The sequence below is a fragment of the Thunnus thynnus genome, chromosome 8, assembly GCF_963924715.1.
Source record: "Thunnus thynnus chromosome 8, fThuThy2.1, whole genome shotgun sequence".
NCBI classification, from domain to species: domain Eukaryota; kingdom Metazoa; phylum Chordata; class Actinopteri; order Scombriformes; family Scombridae; genus Thunnus; species Thunnus thynnus.
The window spans coordinates 16364260-16383266 of record NC_089524.1 but is presented as its reverse complement, the minus strand read 5'-3'; the positions used below and the strand labels follow the sequence as shown (position 1 = coordinate 16383266).

Here is a 19007-nt window from a genome sequence, read left to right as displayed (position 1 = left end):
GCAATAAAGCTGTGACCCCAAATATTCAAAGAAAACCTTCTACACTGGAGACTGTTAATATCTATTCTGAGTCAGAGCATGTATATAAATATGTAAACATGTGTGACGCCTTCACTGAGGGAGATTTGCATGTTTTGTTTCCCTGTGAATTGAAAAATTGTTCAGTATTTTGTCAATTTCTGTACTTTCACTTATGAGAACATCAACTTATTTTAATGACACTTTCCCAACTAACACCCAGAGTTGTTTTTTGTTTTTTAACAAGACCACATCTAAAAAAATTAGGATACTGATTTGTGCAGTCTGACACTGATGTCCTCATTCAGTGGGATGTATGAAGGTGAGGGCACATTTAGCTGAAATTATACAGTATGAGTAACAAATACTGAGAAGTGGGAGTGTCAAGCACCGAAAAAACACTGCTGTGTAATTTTCTCTTTTCATTAGATTGTAACCTAGAAAATGATCTTGATTACAAAAACAAAATCTCAACAGGCCAGTTCAGAAACATTGTTCATACACAAATGTACAAAGCTAATTTGATTTATGATTGTATTAGTATGAAAAACTTTGTGGTTAAGAGGAAACATTCTGCCTTTGAGGACTCTTTCATGGTCTTTTAGCAAAGGGTAGAAATTAAAAATGATTTTGTGCATTTGTGTGTATCAACTTACTTTAATTTTCTTTATTCCTTCTTTCATATTATTTTAATACCTTCATATTATGTAAGAGTTAAGTACAAGCAGACGTAATGTTTGCCTGGGTCTCAGTCTGAGCCGACGACTTTGGGAATTTAATAAATATTTGAAAACAAATTAGTAGATTTTTTTTTTTTTAAATCCCAGCGACAAAGTGCTCAAAATAGGAAAAAAAATCTTGGGAGAGCAGTAAGAGAGGTTTTCTTTTTCACCTGAACAAATAGTGAGTTAAGGAAGATGCAAGTTGTGCCTGTCTGTGGGATATTTTAAGTGTTCCCTCTCTGTTGTTACTGCAGCGCTGACAAACACACTCCTGTAACGACTAATGATGCCAAACGAGGCAAAGTGATTAAAATTAAACATTGAAACAAAAGAAACCAAAAAAAGAACATTCAGAAATGAATCCTCAGTCAATATGTATTGAAGTTCTTACATATTACAGGTATAATATACAGTACATGTATATTGGTATACAGAAAGGCATTATAAAATGGGCTAAAATTACTGAAGGATACAAAGAACAGCATATACAAAAGCTTATTTAATGATTCAAGTACCACTAACTTCATACTTCAGTTCTCAAAAGAATTCAAAAGCATCTGTACAAAATGTACAAGAATTGTATCCCATGTTGCGTTGGCCAACGGTTTCCTCTGCGCTTGATATCATATCATCACATCATGCTATATACTGTGAATGAGAAGTGAAGATATTGCAGTTTCCAGGAACACAAAGAAAATCACAGATACTACATTACAGTACAGAACTTCTAGCATGAAAATTTGAAGAATCTATTTCAAAGACTTGAAGATTTCGGTGAAGTCGCCTGATAAGTGTCATGCAGTTGATTCTCTAACAACTCTACACATAAAACCTCGCCAAAAACAACTATGTATAGTTTTTCTGTAAGGCTTCATTTTACAGGTCCATAATTAATTACTTTCTCTGTACTTTTTTTTTTTTAGTAAATTTGCCAAAAAGGACTATGACATGTGGTAATAATTATAGGGAAATATGGACACTGTTCAGTTGGTAGACTTCTAATTAACTGTAACCTACAGTAGAGTCTTTTCCTCAGTGCACAGCAGGTCAGCTGAATATACAAAAATGTCTACAGACAAGAACACAATTTGACATGAATGGAGAATAAAGTTTCCAATATCAAATTAATGAAAAAAAGGTTTTACTTGGTTTTAAATGGAGCCATTCTGTCAAGGAAAATCCTCGATTCCCTGTAATTAATAACAAATGACTAAAAAAAATGAGACAGTTCTATGCAGGAAACTATTAGAAGGTTACTGACCAGTATTTCTAAAATCAATGGGAATAAAATTGCTGCCTACACTCTGTAAGGTCCATACTGTTGCACAGTTTAACTCCCCTTCTTGACTTTTTCATCTCATATTAACGTGAGACTGATGCTATTTTTAATTCTACAAAATCACCAGCGAGGCGACGCTGACGGGCCGACGGCCTCGCTCACATATACGGCAGGTACTGACGTGACAACATGGAAAATTAAAATCATTCAGTGAAACATGGTCAAAAAAAACAACTAGCATTTAAAAAAAAAAGGAAAAAAAAAAAAATGAAAAAAACAATTTATCTATTTAACATTAAAGACGCACTAACATGTTTACTTCCAAAATCACTGTACATGGTTTAACACGTCTTACCATCAAAACTAGTAAACATCAGTGGTGATTTAAGACAAAGGGATTTGTGCAAATAAGAAAAAGCATATTGCCATTTATACACTGCTGAGAGTTCACTAAAGCAAAACTTTGATACAAAAAAAAAGCTCCTGTAGCATTTGCCTACGCTCATAAAGAGGATCCTATTGAAAAGAGGCAGCTTTAAAATGGAACAATCTGCCATGCACTTACCTCTCTTTGCAACTCTGATGCAGCGCACTTTCTTACATATATTTTTTAAAAAAGAAATTGTTTTTTTTTTTGTTTTTTTTTAATTTCTTCTGTCAGGAAGTGTGACATAAAAGATTAAACTTGGTCAAAATAACTGACAGCCTCCACGGCAGCTCTACATTCAGACCCAGTTTCATTTTCATTTGATCTTTGCGAATCCTTTTAAAGGCTCTAACACTGTACCATTCACTTGTTCTAACCGATCCTACTGAGAAGCACAGTTTTTAAAAAAATGTCTAAAAAGTGAGGTTTTCCGTTCACAGAAGTTCCCCTTCACTCGAGTGAAGTGCCTGTATTTTCAACCGGGGCTGTAATCACAGCTGCGAGTCAGTTTAATACAATTTGACAAACGGGAGCTTCAGACATGTTAGATATGGTGACAGCTGTCCAGCTGTGGCGGCACTGACCGGCTTTAATGCAGATTTCTGAATGTTTCTTTGGAAGTGGAAGTCTTTCCAGGTTGGACGCAGACATCTTTTTGTCTGTCTCTCTCTCAGGCTGAGTAGACAGAGTGTCTCTGTGTGCTAGTGGACGGTGTTTCTGCTGTGTCAGGGACGCTGCGGGTCATACTGCTGGTAGCGGTTCAGCTTGTCCGGGTCGTTGGAGGCCATGTGGGTGAAGTCCTGGAAAATGTCCTGGTAGGTTTCATCTCCTGCAAGAGCAACGAGGACACGAGACATCAACAACGGCACAGAATTTAAAAAAAAAGCCAGACAGAGCAGTGGTTCCCTTAGATCCTCTGGCGGGTTTTTACTTACGATTCCAAAATCTAAATTTATTACAAAGGGGGACCGGGGCGTCTCGGTCAAGACCCCGAAATTATGGAAAAGTCTGCCAGAGGATCTGAGGCTCACAGACTCAACACACACATCTGAAAACATACTTTTATAGATGTGTTTTTATGTGATGTCATCTTTCACCGTCTTTTATCGTGTATTACTAATGGTTTTATTTTCTCCACTGATCCCCTTTTCTTTTCCATGACCTCATTCTGTGGGCATCAATGTGTTTTAATAAAGCTGTAATTTAAAAATGCATTGATTATAATTATGTGCTTTTTTTTACTGTGTGTGTGTTTCTTTATAAATGTGCGGATGATGTTAAGCATGTAATGGTTTTAGTGCTATAAAAAATGAAGATATTATTATGTTTTACACAAAATTATTTTTTCTGTTTTTTTTTATGAATCACTGGATACTTTTAACTTTTCAAAAATCCTTTACATCAAACAATCTGAGAAGAAAAAAAAGTCAGTCTTTTGTTTAACTGTTCAAACAGGGTTCAAAAGGTTGAGAAAGAAGATAAAGCTGCATGATTGAACACATCCTAACAACTGTAACTATGTGTTTCACAACAGTGAGAAAAATATCTTCAAAGTCTATCTCCTGCTATGGCACAAGAGAATAACAACGTATCATTTAACAGGGTCTGAACTTTTGTCACAAACAGGGTCATTTCCTTGTAGATTGTAGGGATTCAGTGTTTTTGGTTGCTCTCCACCCAGAGTCTAAGCCCGTCTCCCTGCCCGCCGCCCCGCCCCGCTACAAACAACTCAATGATGTTACAGCTGCCATCACGACGCTGACCGAAATAATGTAGAACTCATTTACATCCTCATCAGTCAGGTGTACGGCAGGGTAACATATCATCAGTGTTTTGAAAGTGAAGGGCTCATGCACAGTGAAAGTATCATCAGAACAAGAAAAGGAAAAAAGAAAAAAAGTCAGCCATACCTGTCAGACTGTCGGCGTGGCTCGAAATATGAAACAGAACAACGTAGAGGCAGAAAAGATGGGAAAGAACAGAAGAAGCAAAAGGCAAATGTTTGAGAGCTTTTCATTAGCGACTGGAGACCGACTCGGAAAGAAAAGACAAGCCCACAGAGATCAGGTTTTTTTTTTTTTAAACAACTGTATTGTGTTTAAAGTGCAGGATTTTTTTATGTACAAAAATACAGTTGTGTTGGCCTCGACACCCCCAAAGAAAAAAAGAGAACAGAAGAAAGGCACAAACTCTGGGGAGGAGAGTGAGAAAAGCAAAGCAAAATACAGAACAGAGAGAGTGAATTTACAGGGAGGAGGATGAGAGCAGTAAGAAGAAGAGTGTGTTATAGAAGAGAGAGAGCCTCGTCTTACACTAGACCGGCGGTTCTCAACCTTTTGGAGTTGCAAATTGTAAAGCCTTTTTTTTTTTTTTTAGGTTTTTTACTCAATTTTTAGAAGCAAATATTAATCAAAATAAAGATATCTTGGAAAAAAAGTTTAAATCATTATTATTCTATGTTAAAAAATATATAGATTTCCCCAAACAATTAAATCATTATTTGAATGCCCACAAAAACACAGAGCAACCTGCAGACTGAGAACCACCGCTCCGCACTTCATCAGGTACAAACACTCGAGTCGAGGGGACTGTCATTTTAAGTGGGGTGAAGGAGGATTGATGAGGTTGGTTCTCCCTCACGTTTGTTACCCCTGAAAATCCCTCATCAGTCCCATCATTCATCAGCTGATTGAAGCGCTGATGAAGAGGCCCTCTGGACGGGCGAGATGATGCCGGCAACGAGGCGAAGAATCCTCTCGCAAAGCAAAAACGACATGAGGCTCGAACATTGACTGGAAGCACATGTTTCAAACTCTACTCCGCTCTTCTACCAATGACAAGCCTGCATCTGTTCCTCTCACCGTCGTTACTGCTGCGTCTGCTGTTGACCTTTAAGGCAACGACAGTCAGCAATAACTTCTGTATCGTTCCCTTTAAACAACCGTTGCACACACTAAAGAAAATAAAGAAAAACAAAGGGCTTCTTTTCATTCTTCTTATAGGTCCAAAACATTCCTGCCCAATTTTTTAAAAAAGTAACCACTTTTAAAAAAAAAAAAAAAAAAGCAGCATTCAGGCTAATAACAGTCCAGCTACCCACAGCAGCACATCTAGCCCTCCATTCTTTTAGGACAAATTAACATTTCTGAGTGCTCAGGACATAAAGTCCTTTTACCCTACAATCTTATAACTCAGTAGAAACCAACCAGCATCTACTCTGAACGACACAAGAACTTCATTTGCCTGTAAAAACAATCACAACCATGAACAATTGCTACTCTAACTGTTGAACGTGCTCCCCCCCAGCAAAGTCACCTGTTCAAAAACATCACATATCATTTTGCTATGACGTGACATGAATCAGCAGAAAGGACCATTTTACCAAAGTGCTTTTGTGCCCTCCAAATATTTGCGGCTTCATGAAGCAGAGACGTGGGATGAAACTGGGGTACGTTTCTATTATTCGTTCACTATCAACTAACAAAACTCAACCGAGTTTCACATTCTTCTCTAACCACATTCTTCGTGAATATCTAGTTGTTTTTTTTTCTTTGTCGAGTTCACATATGATTAAGATAAATATACGCTAGGACTAACAGGTGATAAAAAGCTATACATGGTTACATGTGGATATTTTTCTAGACTATTGCACTTGTTGCTTGACAATGCTCCATCCTCAGATGGGTTTGTCTATATTTGAGTAAAAATCCACAAACATTCGAGACGATCAATGCGACGGCACCAAAAGGCCTTCCATCTTACAATTCTGGATTTCCCGCCATAACGGGCGATGTCAATGAGCAAGCACACTTAACTGTACCGACTATGAACCAAGACACAATACTGTCATAACAGGAAGTAAATATAACACAATCAAAAAAAAGAAAAGAAAAGCAAGGGTGTGAACACAGAGCTGCCCGTGGCACTCACCCCTGTGTCAAACAACATAAATAGTCCCAGTGTCAAAACTCAACTCTGCTGTCAAATCCAGACTATAAAGAAAAGCACATCATTTACAACATGTACAGTATGTATACTTCTTACACTGTTCCTAGAATTTTCTTTAAAAAAAACAAAACTGTTCTAAAAATTTTTTTTTTTTCTGACCAGGCATGTCGACGTCACAACAGCAAGATGCATCATGTTTGGACAACAAACAGTTCAAAGAAGTAAACAGGCCTTGAAAATGGTTAAGACTTCAAATGAGAACCATACAATCACGGGAAAAGGTACAGTAGTTGCATAAACATTAATAGGAATGTGCATAAATGACTTCAGACAGGTCTATTTAAAATGAATCTCGGTGCTTTATAGAAGCACGCTTCACTACTCTAGACTGGTCAGATGATACAAAATGTCATTCAAAAGTCACAATTATTGCCAGATAATTATAACCGCCTTCATACTGAGGTCACTGAATATTTATGGCAGTTACTGGGTAGCTATTTTTTTTTTGCAGATACACTGTGAATGACAGCAGAGACATGATTCCTATGATTCCTCCAAGACTGATTCAAAACTATTAAGTATTTTAGCCCCAAAACAATGTTTTCATTAGCTGCTATAAATTACCAAACACCTCTAAAACAGAAGGAGTCAGCAAATCATTTGAACGTAAAGGGAGGAAGTAACGACTATCTAGTGAAAAGTACTGATGGTAATTTTGTGCTATCAATACATTTGCAGGATTAACAGTCACTTCATTGAAAAAGATGATGTTCCACTTTGGAACAAAACTCTTCAGTAAATGTCCAGACTCGATGGCTTTAACCCTGTCACATTAATACAGTCTAGCACCTGACGCTAAACCGCACCGAGGTGCAGCTTCCCCCGGCCGCCTGCCGGTATCTGAGAGGTTAAAATGGAAGTTGCACACAAAGATACAGGAGCACAGCTGACAAGAGTTGGGTTCAGTTCACTCTAAATCAACCAGTACTTAGACTGAATCGTTTGGGTGATGAAGTAATACTCTTGTTAAATCTGCGGTTTAAAGTCAACTGAACCCAACTCTTAAAACTCGAGCTTCACATTTCTCCTGATGAGCTTGGTTTTCTTTTGCTCCCGTGTTTCAACCAGTGGACAGTTATTAAGTTTCGTCCAGCTGCAGGCTAATAAACTCCTGCATGCATTTCCTGTACTGCATCTCGGTGGGGCTGTTGGTGTTATATTGACCTGACTGGCTGTAGGGCCCCTCCGCCTCTCGCATCTCTTCGTTCATCTTGGCCAGTCGCAACCTGGACAGCAAATAGAGAGTAAAGGAAGTCACAGATTAGCAGACACGCAGAAAGGTTCTTATCCATGATTAAACTTTGATTTGAGCTGTGTTTTTCCCTTCTCATAACTCAGTTTTCAGACACAAAAGGTTTATTGCTAATTGTTAAACATACTCGGTTCTGATTCTCCGATGAAAGCATATATATCTAAATAACAGGCTGCTGTTATTAGTATAATCAGTCTTCTGCTTCCTTTTTGGTCCCTTATGTGATAATGTGGTGACACCTTGTGGTAAAAAGTTGTTACTCCTTGCTGAATACTTGTGATAAAAATCATAAAAACACAAACTCATGTCAGCAAATTAAAGTCTTTTGTAAGCAGTTGTGAACTGGTTGGTTATTGTTAGAAAATAATCCGCTACAGGGTGATGAGACTTTTTTCATCCAGTCAGGGTTTATTTACAGACAATGACCAGCTCACTGTTAGTCATCCCTTCTCTAAAGGCTGAAAATATTACTATTCATACTACTTGAGCAATGTATCAAAACCCCAATGGCCTCTTTTAGATGATATCTGAGCTGGCTGGCTTTGTTAAACAGTTCTGATGTTTACTGTGTGGAAGCTCAACCTTCCATAAATAAAGGTAAACAAAGTCAGATAATAATAATATTATTGGAAGAATAACACTCACAATGTGACAATATCTGCATTGGCCGCCTCCACCGCTATGGTCAGAGGTGTTTTCTCGTCAATGTCTGCAGCATTTTGATTTGCTCCTCGTTTCAAAAATAAACACACTTGCCTAAAACAGAGATAGAAGAGTTAGACATCTTTAAAATGCCAAATCAATATCCTCTGAGGAAATGTTGTTGGTGTAGTAATGATAGTAGCGAGATGTGGAACCAGACGAACCCTGTGTGTCCCAGCATGGTGGCGTGATGCAGGGGTCCTCGACCCTGAGCGTCCTGCTGGTTTACATTAGCTGCGTTTTGTAGCAGAAACTCACAGGTGACCAGCGAACCCTGAAATTAAATATTAACACACTACATTACTTTCAGGGGACAAAACATATACACAGTGTTTTTTTTGTTTTTACTGTTAACACAATCAATCTACAAGATTTGCATGAGTCTTCATGTTATCAGTCACTGAAATTTTAGGAATTATATGCTTGGTAATCCTGAGAAGTTATTGTGTGAACTCAAATCATCTGACACTTATTTCCTCAAACATCATCCCACTTTGTCTGAATGAACTTTTTGTTTACATACATGCAGATCTACTAAATGTTATTATTAAATTAACAAAAGTGTTCTAAGTCCCTCATCTTTCAAATGATCCTGGACAGTAAACGGTAACCACGCTCACCCCCTGCACCGCCATGATAAGCGGCGTCCTCTTGTCGTCCTCCGTGTTGACCCAGTTGACCTCGGCTCCGTGGGCCAGTGCCTCAGCCATGTCCGGCAGGCTGCGGGCACACGAGGCCCAGTAAAGCTGCAGACCCGGGCTGTACTCCTTGGGCTCGTAGAAAACCATCTCCTTACAGGGTGACGGAGGAGGCAGTGTGGCAGGCATGGGCATGGGCGGAGTCTCGGCAGCATCTGAAAAATGGGAGGAAAGAGATGTTTGTTAAGTGGTTGGAAACGGTTTTCCCTTGACAGTCTAGCAGAACACCTGTGTGTGTGTGTTATGTTTTCCCAACATTCACGTTTCTCTATAACTACATTTATTCAATCAGCTAGAAAAAATTTGTGAACTAGGTTTTATAAATAGATGACGGATAGACAGACAGATAGATATATAGATATAGACAATATCAGCTTTCCCCTTTGATTTTCAGGCGTTTTGCACAGGTTTCAAACTTTTCCTGAATTGGGAAAATTGCTGGAGAAACAAAGTGCAAAACTATGAAAATTCCTGTCCTATAAACAAGATTGGGTTGTGGGGTTGTGTCTTAGCTCATCTGCAGTTGTCTCCAAGTCATAGCTGCATGCTTGTATGATGACACAGAAGCAATGGCAAAGGAGAAGGCATCACTTATTGTGATTATGTGTGTTGAATGTTTGAGGTTAAGACAGTGCGTAATAAGCGCTTGTGGCTCTTCTCATTGCCATTTATTCTCTCTCTTGTGTCATTCTTGTTCACCAGCACCACTTTATTGTTATGATGTTGTTGTTTTTTCTTCTTACTTGGCTAAAATGGCGGTTGCTTTCGATTTAGATAGGCTGTCTTTGTGATGACAGATAGGTGTGTGTGTGTGTGTGTGTGTGTGTGTCTTACCTGCATCTGTCAGGCTGTTATTGGAGGGGGTGGTGGCCAGCATCTCCCTGCTCCCATCAGCGCTGTTCTGGATGCCGCTGTCTGCACTTTTTACTGTAAATCAAAGAGTCTGGATCACTACTTTTGGAACAACACACAGATGTCGCCCACTGAGTGTATAAAATAAAAGGAACACCTTCCAGCTGATTGCTTTTATTTATTTTCACTGCATAGCGCCAAAACAGAATTGTGCAAATGCTCGCACTGCTTTTAATTCATATTTCCTCTTCATGACTGTAGCTTTTGAAAGCTGCTAATATTTTTTCCAGTCTGATTAGCAGAAACAGCAGGTGATCCAAATATTTTGTACTCTATGTATAGTCCCCAGCTGACATCAACAGAAAAGAGAACTGGATGACAGATCCCCAATATCACCTTATGCTTCAGGTCCCTAAACAGCAAAAATATGATGAAACACACACAAATGCAAAATACCAGACGCTGACCACAACCGCGTGTGAGAAACAGTTCCCACCCCCGGGAAAAACAAAGCATGGTACGCTCTCTGCTATGCTCTTAACATGAAGGGATGGTCCATGAGGAAGGTTCTGGATGAGGGAGGAACAGAGGAGTGGGTGAGGGCCTGTTAGTCCAAAGCCCCAAAGCAGGAAACACAGATGGACAGAAGGGATGGAGAAGCAAGCGAAACACTAAGCGTTTAGTACTTACTGCTCCTGAGCTTGGAGGAGGTGTCAAAGTAGGAGAAGAGCGAGTCAAGCTCGTCAGGACAGAAGAGAGAGTCACGGCGGGCCTCCAAGCCACTGGCAACAGCTACGCAAGGGGGATGATGGGGAGTTTGGAAATTGGAGGGCAGAGGGTGTAAATTAATTGGCATGGGTGGGGTTGGAGGGTTGTAAGGTAGGTGGTGAGAGCAGGGATTAGTCCGGAAGCACAGAACAGCCAGGGGGGAGGGAAAGAAAGAAAGAGTGTGAGAAAGAACAGAGAGGTTGAGAAAGAGGAAAGCAGAGTGAAAGCACAGATAGTTAGACTACCAGCTTGGTTGACACTGGAAGAGACAGACTACGAGAAGCAATGGGAGGCAAAGAGGGCTTCGACATATGCTGTTCACAGTGAACATACAGTATGCCAAAGGTCGGACTCTTCTTCATTACAATGCAAAAACCACATAGAGCGTACAAGTTTAGTAAAAGGGGCTGCAAACGTTTGCTTTACCCTCTTGATGCAGCGTTATTTTGTCTCTTCAGATGCACTCCAGGTAATGTTTTTGTGTATAACAGAAACATCCCAACTCAACTGAAATCCTATTGTATCTCTTTAATAACCAGAGGGATTTTCAGAAAATTTTAAATTTATAAGAAGAAATTGAAGAGGAATAAGAATGAAGAGATCATAATTTATGAGTTCAAATGAGAAGTTTATATATAGTAGTCATATCCAAAGAGACGTGTCAGATAATTTGGAGTCAAAAATTGATTTAAAATGCCCAAACCATCACCTGACTGATTTGTATTCTAGCATTTTATCATTTCAGTTGCTGAAATGTACTTCCATGACTTTTCCCAGAACATTTTCAACAACAGATTTTCAAACATTACTGGAATTACTGGTTAATATTTATTCCCCACAGTCTGCACCTTGTTAGACTGTCATCTGTCATCCATTAGGCTCAGAGACCAGGGAGAGATTACAGAAAACACAAAATTTTGAGTGGAAGGTGTGTTTTACGTTTGTCGTTCTACTGACCTGACTGACCAGAGACGTTCGAACCGGGTCGAAGTTTAGGGGTAGGTGGAGGCGCTCTTGGGGGAAGATGCTCAGAGCTGCTGCTCAGCCTCTTCTCCTGCTTGCTGAGAGAAACAACTTTGGTGCGAAGCTCCTCGTCAGACGGCCGGCGTACAAATCGGCGATCCACGTACTTAGCTTTGATGTAGGCCTCTACCTCGTGTCTGGTACGAAGGAGAAGCACAGGATTGTGTTTGTGAATGTGCATAATTATCTTCTACAGACTCCATGAGGCCAAACTCAACCTGTGTATATTAAAGACAAGACCTCTATTCTTATATATTCTTTTATATAAATATATTCTTATTTCGTTCCAGATTATCACATTTATTTCAGCCCTTCCCAAAGTCCAGAACAGAAAACAAAAAATACAGAAAACCAAGAAATAAATTCAGTGAGAAATTAATTAACTGAGGAAATAAGTGTTTATTTATTTTGGTGGAGAATTTATAGATAAATCTTGGTCTTAGAAAATATATAAATAAAGAAAAATCTCTCTACTAGTTCTGTACCTCGGGTCTCCTGGCTGTGGTTTTCTGGCTCCTAGCTCCTCTCGTCGAGCCTCATAGATCTGGTTGATTACTTTGTTCCCCAGTTCGCACATCAACTGTGAAAGGTGCACAGTAAATTGTGTTAAAAAGGATGGATAACCAGTCACTGGAATATATCTCAGCTACAGTTACACTTACTAAATGGATCTTACTGTATTTGTCAAACATAACCATGGAACAAGATAAATAGAAAATAAATGAGAAGAGTAATCAAATGTAGTGAAGGTAAAAGTAACTTTCAGTCTGTGTTGGGTGGTTTATGTACATTTGTTTATGTACATCAGCTTTCCCTCACTCACTTTAAGTAGTTCTGGCTCCCACGTATCCAAAGTCAAAGACCGGACCTTAGAGAAATGCACTCCCAGACTCCTGCAGAGAGGAAGGAAGCATTAAAAAAACTCATTATTCTTCGGTTGTCAGGGGGTTGTGAGGCTAAATGCTGGGAGGTCTTGAAGTCCATCATACTTTACAACAGAGCGTAGTTAAGGTTTTAGCCATAAGACAGAATGCAGTCGTCAAATAAATGTGCAATACTCAGACAGCACTATACGTTACTAAGGTGCTTAACTACAGGGAAGGAAAAGATTTACAGATGTCAAACACGGAGTGATTTAACGGGTTATAATTACTTGAGGGTTTTTTTAGGTTAGAGTGATGAATATGGCCTAAATCCCTCATGAGGATTTTTTTTTAAATATGTAAGGCGTGGGAACTGACCTGACACTTGAATGTAAATTAAACTTGGTCTTAATTTTAATTAAATATTTTACCAAGTGTTTAAATCCATCACAACATCTCGAGCAGACTGGCTGTTCATAACTGTGAGTTTACATTTCACAAATCCCCAAAGATAAATACATGGTATTCACACTGTGGCCCTGAAGGAGATGATTTTCCATAAGTCAACATCCAATGACTATTTTTAATTCCTTCAATGCTTTCAATTTTCTAATATGTTGGTTTTCAACTCAGAAAAGTTAAAGGCAAATACAGTTAAGCTTGTTGTGGAGAACAATGGCTGAAAACTAAAATGAATCTGCTGCGTTCCTGTAAAGTGATAAATGAGTACATTAAATACTGATGTTGGTTTTCTGAGTTTACTTAGCTTCTCCTTTCTGGATTATACCTCTTTAAATTGGCACTTTAATGTACACGCTTTTTGCATATTTGAAAGTTTAACGACTTTCTGTCTTCATTTGTAATTATATTATATTTAGTTCAGTATTTTCTCAACAACAGTTACTAGACATCACAGTATTTTTACCTGTGAATACCAGAGCACTGTATACAGAGGGTGATGCCCAGATTGATGCTGGCCCAGCGGGGGTCTGGTTGGCCACAGTCACAGCAGCAGGTGTTGCCTGGGATGGCCAGGACTTTCTGAAGGGCACTCTCTCCTTTCAGCGATTTCTCCTTCGGCTCCCCACCGGAGTCCAAACTCCCTGTTGATGTGGAAGATTTCCGGTCCAGCTTCTGACATGAGAGAAAGAGACAGGGAAATGCAGTCATGCCAAAGAATAATGGTAAAGAATCATTAAGAAGGGACAAAACGATGTGAGATGAGAAGCTTTATGCTTGTTGGGTGATTGGGGGCGCCGTAGCTGCAAACGGTAACAGGATGAATGAAGTGGAAAAATAAGCAGAACATTTGAATGTACACATGGGTAGAGCAAACGGAAATAAACATTAATTAACGTTTCAGTGTTAGGCTGTATTACAGAGGAATGTATAAAAAGTATGAATTATAAAAGTATGGATTATAAATATTAATGTGCTCAAAACATTTGATTACTTTGTGGTTTTCCTTTTAACGCAGTTGGGCTTATTGTGTAGAACAGAAGCTGAAAAAACATATCTTGCTGTATTTCTAAGAGGTGACACAAAAAATACACAGATTTTGGTCATAATTTATTTATTTCCCTGATTTTCTCCTGTCTAAAATTTTATGGCACTTCAATGCATATTAACTATGATTTATTTATTATCTCTGTATGTGAATCTTTCTAACCAGCCATTCAGTGTCACTGTGTTCGTTTTTTTTACCTCGCCGTCATCTCCCTTGTCACGGAAGGCGGTGGCGATGCTGTTCTGTACTGCTTTGATCCAGGCTTGTCGCAGCTTCTCCGAGTCTGCTTGCATCATACAGCTCCTGTTGGGACAAGTAGGTATCACACCGCTGCTGTCTGCTGAAGAGTGTGTGTGTGTGTGTGGGGGGGGGGGGGAGTGTGTAGGTGTGCATATTGTACATGTTTGTGTCTGAGCACATTGTAGGAGGTAGGTACACTGCAACTCCACCTCCCTGCCTTCTTTTACATAATCCAGTGCTCATTAGACTGATAGAGAGGGATGTTTTAATGACTCAGAAGTGTGTGTATGTGTGTGTGTGTGTGTGTGTGTGTGTGTGCTTACTTGGTAGGTGACACCACCTCGAAACAGAAGCGACGCTCTATATCCTCACAATGTTTGACTGTACATAGCCTCAGGTCTTCTACCACCACTGTAGGGTTATCCTGAGGGAAAAGAACAGCAGCTTTGGTTAAACACAATAAACACCAAACAATTCCTCAATTCCTATTAAGTTGGAAAGCATAAACACAGCAGGAGTGGTTTTCCATACATCATGATAAGAGGTGTTGCTTGAGGTTCATCTGAACAGCAATAAACACCTTTCTCCTGCAGCTGTTCATTATGGCTGAAACTTCTTTTGCAAATCAATCCTAAGTCACAAAGTTTAAAGCTTATTCACTGACAAAACAACCACCAAAAAATGTCCATATCTAAATGTTGACCATGCGTTTTTAATCAAGCAGTCAGTTGGTTGCTAACCTTAACGAATTTGTCACCAACTATGGTGATTTTTTTCATGGGTCGGTGTGGTTATTCCCTGCAATGAGAGCTAAGCAGAAATCAAGGCATGCCTCAGTGTGCTGGCCAAATGTGCTTAAATTAGTGATATTTGACAATTTTTTTTCACTAATATGTCTTCCATACTATGCCAGTGGCAGTGAAAAGAAGAGCCTGATAAAGCTGCAAGCTGTTGTTGCCCAACTGCTCCTGAAATAATGCTAAAAATAATATGTGGCACTTAAGCAATAAACTACTATGGACCCTTTTTTCTTCATTTATACAATATAAATAAATGTATATATTATGCTATGTATGTAAAGCAATTTACACACAAAAATACATTCACATACAGCTGTGGTTTAATCCTTGGCTACTACTTGTACTACTTGAAGCGAAGGCATCCTGTTAAAAATACATGTTGGGATATTTGTGCTGGAGGGCAAACACATGCATATTTGATGGTGGTCGGTGTGCAAGGAGTCACTTGACATACCTTAAATTTCTTCTGGTAAACTAGCTGATTGTTTTGGATGGAGAACCAACGCCTGAAAGGAGATCACAAGTTTGTTAAAAAACAAAAAAACAAAGTCACATGCGATTGCCAGTGACGCTCCTAAAATAATACGCTTTGATATCCTTTTAGTGTGAATGAGAGAGAGAGAGAGAGAGAGAGAGCTGATGAATAGAGAAATTGATTTAGGAGGGATTGTGTGTCAGCTCAGAGCAGAGTGTATTTAAACACTGTAAAACATGTTGTATGAGAACTGCTTTTGTAAAAATTATTTTTTTTTTAGAAACAGAGGCATTAATTATTAATTTAATCTTTCAATTATGTTCTTTTTCTGGAGTTTTGTTGATTTTCACCTTGGAATACAATTATGAGAATTATGAAGTAAATGGAGCTAAAATCGCAACCATAGTCTTTTCTGTATATGTGTTTTAGTTGGGAGTTGAGGGATATACATATATTGGAATATGTAATATAGGTCAAATTAAAAAGAAAGAGGTGACAGGATGGACTGACTGGATTTGTAACTAATCTATTACCTCTTCCCTCTAAATCTTGCACAATTATATTCTTCTGACCATCATAAAGGAAATTCCTTATTTGTCGTACCTATTCCATGTCTTAAAGGCGTTGCTGGCCCTCTTAAACAGATAACCCTCCATGGCGATGCCATTGTCTGCATCCACATTGTACTCCAGCTTGGTGTCGTCATTCGAGAAGTCCTGAACGAGACAATGATGGACAAGACAAAAAGGAGCAAGAGATGGAAAGGAAAGAGAAAAAAAGACAGAAACAGAAAAAGAAAGAAAACAATGACAGTGTTAAAATATATTTTTTCTACATAATCGTTTTTAAATCCTTTGGTGCAATTGATTTTTTTTTCTAGGGTCAAAAGTGACTTTGCACTTTCCCCCAAAATCACATAAGTCTATGTTGTGTTAAGTGACCTTGCACTGAGCAGCACTGCCCAGCTGCTGCTCACACTGACCTGAATAATGTTTCACACCAAGACAAGACCAGGCAAGATGGAAACAACAGATGTTTGCAGAGTTATAATCTATTTCAATAGATTATATGCATGCCCTAAGAAGGGGGATTAAATACACAGAACATCTAACCAAAGAGTGGAGAATCTTCTAATGTTGAGTTTTATTTATTGAGATTTGTCTTGAGGGTCTCAAGGCTTCAACATTGGCTTCACCTTCGCCTGTAGATTTTTTTTTCATTTTCAAGCTCGTAGTCTTCAGCCCAAACTGCTGTTGTTATGTTAACAGGTCTTTATTGTAGAAAAACTACACTGACCAACAGCATTATAAAGTTTTTATTTGACTAGGTCTGATATTGTCCTCCAAGGAGTTAAGTGAGCTTTCATGCATCCTTTCTCTGTCTCTTAACATCAACCTTAGAAAGCTCGTAGCTCATAGTAATGCCTGCTGCTGTAACCCAACCTGGAGTGTTGTCATGGGACTGTCCCTGTGGCCAGACTAGCTTTAACTACCTGAACTGCTGCCACACTTTCCCAACTCCCTCCCAGCTTTTGCAGCTTCAAGTGACATTGAACACCATGATGCGTGCATGCGTGTGTGTGTGTGTGTGTGTGTGTGTGTCCTTGTGGAGTCAATTTACACCGAGTGTCACCGTCTCCTCAACCAAATACATCTCAATATCCAGGTCTGTTGCTGCAATGAGCTGTGGATTCAGCTTCTCCGTTGTCCTTCTAGAAACATCCAGAGCCTTCCTCTGACTCTGACCATACTGATTCACCTTGTCCTCCGTTGTGAAACCAATTAGACACAGTGCTCTAATCAAAAAGGTTGTATAACCCCAACAATCAAATTAAAATGAGCTACAATCTTGAGAAGCAGTATTTATTTACTCTATGCAGTTAAAGTTTGACTTAGTGAAAGAGCTGTGCAGTTTATTTACAAGCATATATGCTAACCATCATCATGTCATTTGTCATCTTGTCATGTTTATGACAAACTTAAAATTATTAACTATGCAGTAAAATCATAAAGCATGTTTTGAGTCTGCAACCCTCTGATGGATTCAAACTACATTTGTGACCAAAACACTGAACAGACTACAGAATAAACAAAAACACACCACAGACAAAGCTATAGTGCACTAAGTGAAGTACGTCAACACTGATGGTTCTGTATGCTGACTGGAAATGACCTCAGTCATTCAGCAGGTGGTGACAATGACTACTATTTCCTGTTTTCTTGCTGGAAAGCAACCATGCTATAGATACACTTTGAGCAGACAGATTGGAAATATGAGGATTCTACATATTTCTATTCTCAGTGGAGGAAATTATGACAGGTTCAGACATCATAACTACTGATATTTTGATTCCCTCTCTGAATACCAACTGCTCTTTTCTTTGTTTGAGATGTTCCTCTGTGTGATGTGCCAGTTTCTTGAGTTGTACTTTAAACCCTTCCATGCAAATCCTATTTTCCTTTTCAGACAAAGTTTTTTGTTTTTGCCATTGAGGATGAAACTGCTCTCTCACTATACTCAAACATACAACATTGGAGGTAGTAGTTTGACAAAAAAACAAAAAAACAAAAACGTAACTATTAAGTTTTCATCAGACACTTCAAGTGTGAACAACATGTGCTTCATCATCTCTTCTCTAAGTATTTACTTCTATTGCATGACTGTACGTTGTATGTATTTGTGCATAACGATCCCATCTCATTGCCTGGACCTGGAAATGTAACCTGAGCAAGAGCTTGACAAGTTAAACCCCCTCAGCCCTATGATACCATAGTTTAATACACACACACACACACACACACAGGCAAATGCAATTTTCCAGTATGACATACACAGGGACAACTGGGGTTATTTTGGGTGCACAAGAGGAACAAATGTGTCTGTAAGCTTCTGTATACAAAGACAATGGAAAGTACTGTGTGGACATTCAACAAATCACCTCTTCCTAGAGGTAAGATAAAATAAACCTTGGCAGCCACACAACTCACACAATTATCCCAATTACTTAAATCTTGTAGCTAACAATGTATCGAGAAAAGTCACTAATTCAATGTATAAATTAAAACCTCAACAAGCTTAGGCCAGGAAAACACAACATGAGCCACTTTGATGCATGTGTGAGTTCGCTCACACATGTACACACTCACACACACACAAGCACAAATATCCAAACAACCATAAACAATCCCATATTAAGACTGAGGCCATGGAACGAAACACATATAGCGCCACACTGCTGCTGTCATGTGAAAACCTTTCTGGTTCTCTTGTTTTAACTATGGGTTGAGAAATTTCTGTGACCAGTTGGGCCTGGGAAACCATTCTCAGTGTGTTCGGAACAGGAAGTGGTAAAACTATCAGCAGGCTGTTTTTC

General features: G+C 39.0%; 1 protein-coding gene across 3 annotated transcripts in view; it reads right to left on the bottom strand.

The window, feature by feature from the left end:
- Positions 1-1097: 1097 nt before the first annotated feature.
- Positions 1098-19007, bottom strand: part of LOC137187687 (arf-GAP with coiled-coil, ANK repeat and PH domain-containing protein 2-like) — a 54394-nt gene continuing 36484 nt past the window's right edge. For all 3 annotated transcript variants that reach the window (XM_067596769.1, XM_067596770.1, XM_067596771.1), the window contains 14 exons: positions 16238-16350; positions 15614-15665; positions 14683-14783; positions 14317-14422; positions 13538-13746; positions 12573-12642; positions 12235-12329; positions 11684-11886; positions 9941-10033; positions 9029-9261; positions 8573-8682; positions 8352-8462; positions 7619-7680; positions 1098-3275 (listed from right to left, as the gene is read on the bottom strand). In XM_067596769.1, coding sequence (XP_067452870.1) covers positions 3172-3275; positions 7619-7680; positions 8352-8462; positions 8573-8682; positions 9029-9261; positions 9941-10033; positions 11684-11886; positions 12235-12329; positions 12573-12642; positions 13538-13746; positions 14317-14422; positions 14683-14783; positions 15614-15665; positions 16238-16350 — 1662 coding nt within the window. In that variant the 3' untranslated portion in view covers positions 1098-3171. The remainder of the gene's footprint in view (positions 3276-7618; positions 7681-8351; positions 8463-8572; positions 8683-9028; positions 9262-9940; positions 10034-11683; positions 11887-12234; positions 12330-12572; positions 12643-13537; positions 13747-14316; positions 14423-14682; positions 14784-15613; positions 15666-16237; positions 16351-19007) is intronic.